The sequence below is a fragment of the Sminthopsis crassicaudata genome, chromosome 3 (assembly GCF_048593235.1).
Source record: "Sminthopsis crassicaudata isolate SCR6 chromosome 3, ASM4859323v1, whole genome shotgun sequence".
NCBI classification, from domain to species: domain Eukaryota; kingdom Metazoa; phylum Chordata; class Mammalia; order Dasyuromorphia; family Dasyuridae; genus Sminthopsis; species Sminthopsis crassicaudata.
In genome coordinates, this window is record NC_133619.1 from 503,183,299 (window position 1) to 503,187,242 (window position 3,944).

A 3,944-nucleotide genomic window follows, 5' to 3' on the forward strand; every position below is an offset into this window, starting at 1 on the left:
TTGAATTTCAAAACCTGGAAGTCTTCTGTGTGACTCAATTCTTTATTATCAGGATTAGCTATTCTTTAGTCCACATGCAGCTTCTTTCTTTCCTTCCAGGGGTTCTGCTACTTAAAGCCCCTTCTTCCCTTGTCTAACTGTTTTTTGTGTCTGTCTGGACTATGTATATCTCAGCTCCCTGAAAAAAATATATATACATACATCTATATCTATATCTATATCTATATCTATATATTTCTTATTAGTCTAGTAACCTTATTTCAAAATCACATGGCTGATTGAGAGTGGGAAATAATTTTTTTTGGTGGATCAGCTAAATGGTACTGTGGATAGAATACCAGCCTTAAAGTTATGAGGACCTGAGTTCAAATATGACCTCAATCACTTAATGTTTAATACTTCCTAGTTGTGTGATCCTGGGCAAGTCATTTAACCTCAATAGCCTCAGCAGAATAAAACAAACAAAAAAAAAACAAACAAACCAAAACAAACCTTTTTTCCTTCACCCCATAAATGATTCCTTTTCTGGGGTTGTAATCCTTCTCTACTAATAAATTACACTGACAACACACAAATCAAGAGCAGTTAATGCAATTTAATTTATGAAGATTGCTAAAGAAATCCAGGATTTTAAAAAAGAAAATAGAAATTTTATTTTATAAGACAGAGTAAGCTTTGGAAACAAATTTTCTCTTACTTAGATAGAGATAAGGGGATAAACATGGAGATTGTATTTCAGAAAGAGTACCTGTTCTCCCCAGTGGAAAGTTATTCCTCTCTATTCCTTTACTAGCTGGTGAAAGGAACGGAAATTGCAAGACATGAGGGTGCAAAAGCAGGCCCACAGGCCACTTGCATACAAGAGGGACATTGTCTATCCAAAGGCTTCTGGACCTCAGTGTTCCTCTATCTAGTATGTTATGTCCTGCCACAAATTTCTTTACATTTCAAGTAGTACAAGTACTAGTTCTACTCTTGTCTTGCCTACTTATTTCCCCTCATCATTGCTGTCACACACAATGATTCTCAGCTGCAGCCTCATGTACCTTATGCTCTCTATATAGTTATTTTTAAAAATAAAATTTTATTGATACCTTTTGTTTTTATTTCACCCAAATTTCTGTAAATATTCCTTACTTTCCAGAATTCTCCCATTTAACAATTGTTATTTAAAATTTTTAAATAAAGAAAAAAGTGAGAAGTAAGATAATCAGAAAAACCAATGAATACATGGGGAAAAAAAAATTTGAAAAAATCTGCAATTTTTGCAGACCTGTTATATTGTCAGCTTTAAAACTACTAGTGAGACAACAATTTATTCACAGCATACCATACTATAGTTGCTCTTGGCTTTGAACCTGAGATGGTCTCCATTCTTCCCAAAAAGAAAAGAAAAATATTGTATGACTGGAACAATATCTATCAGAAATATTTCTCTGTACCTATGAAATCATCTTAGAAGATAATAATATAAAATAGGATCACATTGCTATGGGATGGAGAGAACATATTCTTATATTCTTAATATCTTCTTTTTTAATGTTTAAGGTTATAATTGTGTTTTCTTTCTTTCAGCTTCTTTGCCTTGATGAAAACATAATGTTTTGGAGAAGATAAATGACCAAGAGTTACGTAATTTTGGTTTAAATTGTAATTTTGCTGTTGACATGTTTGATTTTGAAGAAATAATTTATTATATTTTGTGTATGTTTTTTTAATTGAAAAACAAATGGGCAGGAATTGCAAACCTTTCAATCCTTTACTGCTCCAAATATGTTCTATATCATTGATGCAAAACTTGAAGATTTTTTGTTAGTTGTGGCAATCATTGCCCCCAGAAGAATATCCAGGAAAACCACATTTCCATACATCTTTTTAAACTAGAAAATCCATCTCTGATCTATCCGATTAATTGCACAGCTATTCTACTGATCTGAAATGTAAGACAGAGGGGCAATAATGGATCGAATGTAGGAAGACAAATCCTACCTATATAGGTTTGAGATATGTCACCAAAGCACCTCTGAGTTGGGTTTTTAATTAATTCTATGTGTGAGACAGGTATCCTGGTTTATACAAAGATATCTCTCATGCTCGTTCTTGCACTCTCCCCCTCATGCTTCATGTCCCAGCATGTAGTAACCCATTAACCCATTATTCTGTTTTTTTCCTTCATTAATTAGATTATTCTTTCTATCAATTGCTTTATGGCAATTTTAACATCCTTATTTCTCAAACTGTAAATGAGGGGATTTAGCATGGGAACAATGATAGTGTAAAAGATAGAGGACACTTTTCCTTGATCCATGGAGCTGACTGAAGATGGCTGCAGATACATGAATGCAAGGGAGCCAAAGAAAACACCAACTGCTGCAATATGGGAGCTACAGGTGTTGAATGCTTTTGATCTTCCTCTAGTGGATTGAATTTTTAAAATGCTAGCAATGATAAAAACATAAGAGCAAATAATAGTCATGGCTGGGAAAAGAATATTAAATGTACTGAAGACCAGAGCCATCACTTCATTGACATAGGTACTAGAACAAGAGAGCTTCAAGAGTGGAAGGAGATCACAGAAGTAATGATTAACCTTATTTTCCTTACAGAAGAGCACTCTAAGCAAGCAGCCTGTGTGAGAAGTGGCCCCAACAAAGCCTAAAACATACACCGCACTCACCAGCCAGGAGCACACTTGATATGACATCATAAAACTATAATGAAGAGGATGACATATAGCCACATAGTGGTCATATGCCATGACAGCCAACATGTGGCATTCAGAAATTCCAAAAAAGGCAAAAAAATAGAATTGAGTCATGCATTCAGGATAGGATATGATCTTCTTTTCTGATAAAAAGTTCAACATCATTTTGGGAGTGATGACAGTTGACTGACAGAGATCAATGAAGGACAAACTACAGAGAAAATAGTACATGGGAGTGTGAAGATGAGAACTTAGTGTAATCAATATAATCATGCCCAGGTTCCCCAGCACAGTGACCAAATAGATATTCAGGAATAGGAATAACAGGGGCAGCTGGAGCTCTGAGTCATCTGTCAGCCCTATGAGGATGAATTCAGTCACTAGTGAATAATTTCCTTTCTCCATCCCTCTTGATCGTAGAGTAACAGGAAGCAAGATTCTGTAAATATGGAAAGAAAAAAAAACATAAAGAGAATATTATAATTGTTGCCAATTTTATAAAGGAGTATAGACAAAAGAGTAAATTTTTAGTGTACATTAATTTAATCTTTTTGTCTCTGTTTTCTTACAGCTACTGATCATCAGCTTCACAGTCACATAATTCCTGTAAAAGAAACTGTTGTAAAGACTTCTTCATGACTTTCTCTCAATAATAATTATTTTTATTCTTTTAGCCATTCATACTTTCAAAGTCCTTTGTTCATAATCTGTAATGTATGTAAAAAGTTTGAATTAGGTATTGCAAATTTAAAAATCTTAGAGAATATTTAGGCCCTGAGTTCTCACAAGTAGTAAGCATATAAAAGATAGAACCTGAAAGGAATTCTCACTTGATGCTAATTCCAGAAGATTTTCTATTGAGTATTAAAGGCAGTAATGCCTTTAAGCAATTGGTAAAGTTGCTTTAGTAGTGAGAAAGACAATGATGATACCATCGAAGCCCTGACTTTTGAACTTTTCAAAAACTACTGTTGGAGCTTGCCAACTCATAAATTATATTATCTTTCTACTTTTTTCACGATAATGAAAAAGAGTCTCAGAGAAGCACAGTTGTTACTAAAGGCAAATAATTAAAAAGGTATTAGCTGAGAAGGAAATCTCCATGAGAAGAGTTCTGAGGGGCTTAATACTTAGAATGACATATTACCATGAATGGCCAACCAGGAAGTTGTTGTAAAATAATGTATTTAAATGTTGGCAAATTATTTGATAGAAACATAATAGGGAAATAATGAAGTAA

The 3,944-nt window shown here is 33.8% G+C and overlaps 1 protein-coding gene across 1 annotated transcript; it reads right to left on the bottom strand.

The window, feature by feature from the left end:
* Nucleotides 1–2,179: 2,179 nt before the first annotated feature.
* Nucleotides 2,180–3,109, bottom strand: LOC141559747 (olfactory receptor 8G50-like). Its single transcript, XM_074297456.1, has one exon. It carries the CDS (start codon nt 3,107–3,109, stop codon nt 2,180–2,182), a length of 930 nt encoding a protein of 309 aa, XP_074153557.1.
* Between the last annotated feature and the right edge of the window lie 835 nt (nt 3,110–3,944).

Bases quoted from the DNA above. Each gene is read 5' to 3' on its own strand.
- LOC141559747 (XM_074297456.1), bottom strand. From the start codon at position 3,109: ATGGAGAAAGGAAATTATTCACTAGTGACTGAATTCATCCTCATAGGG.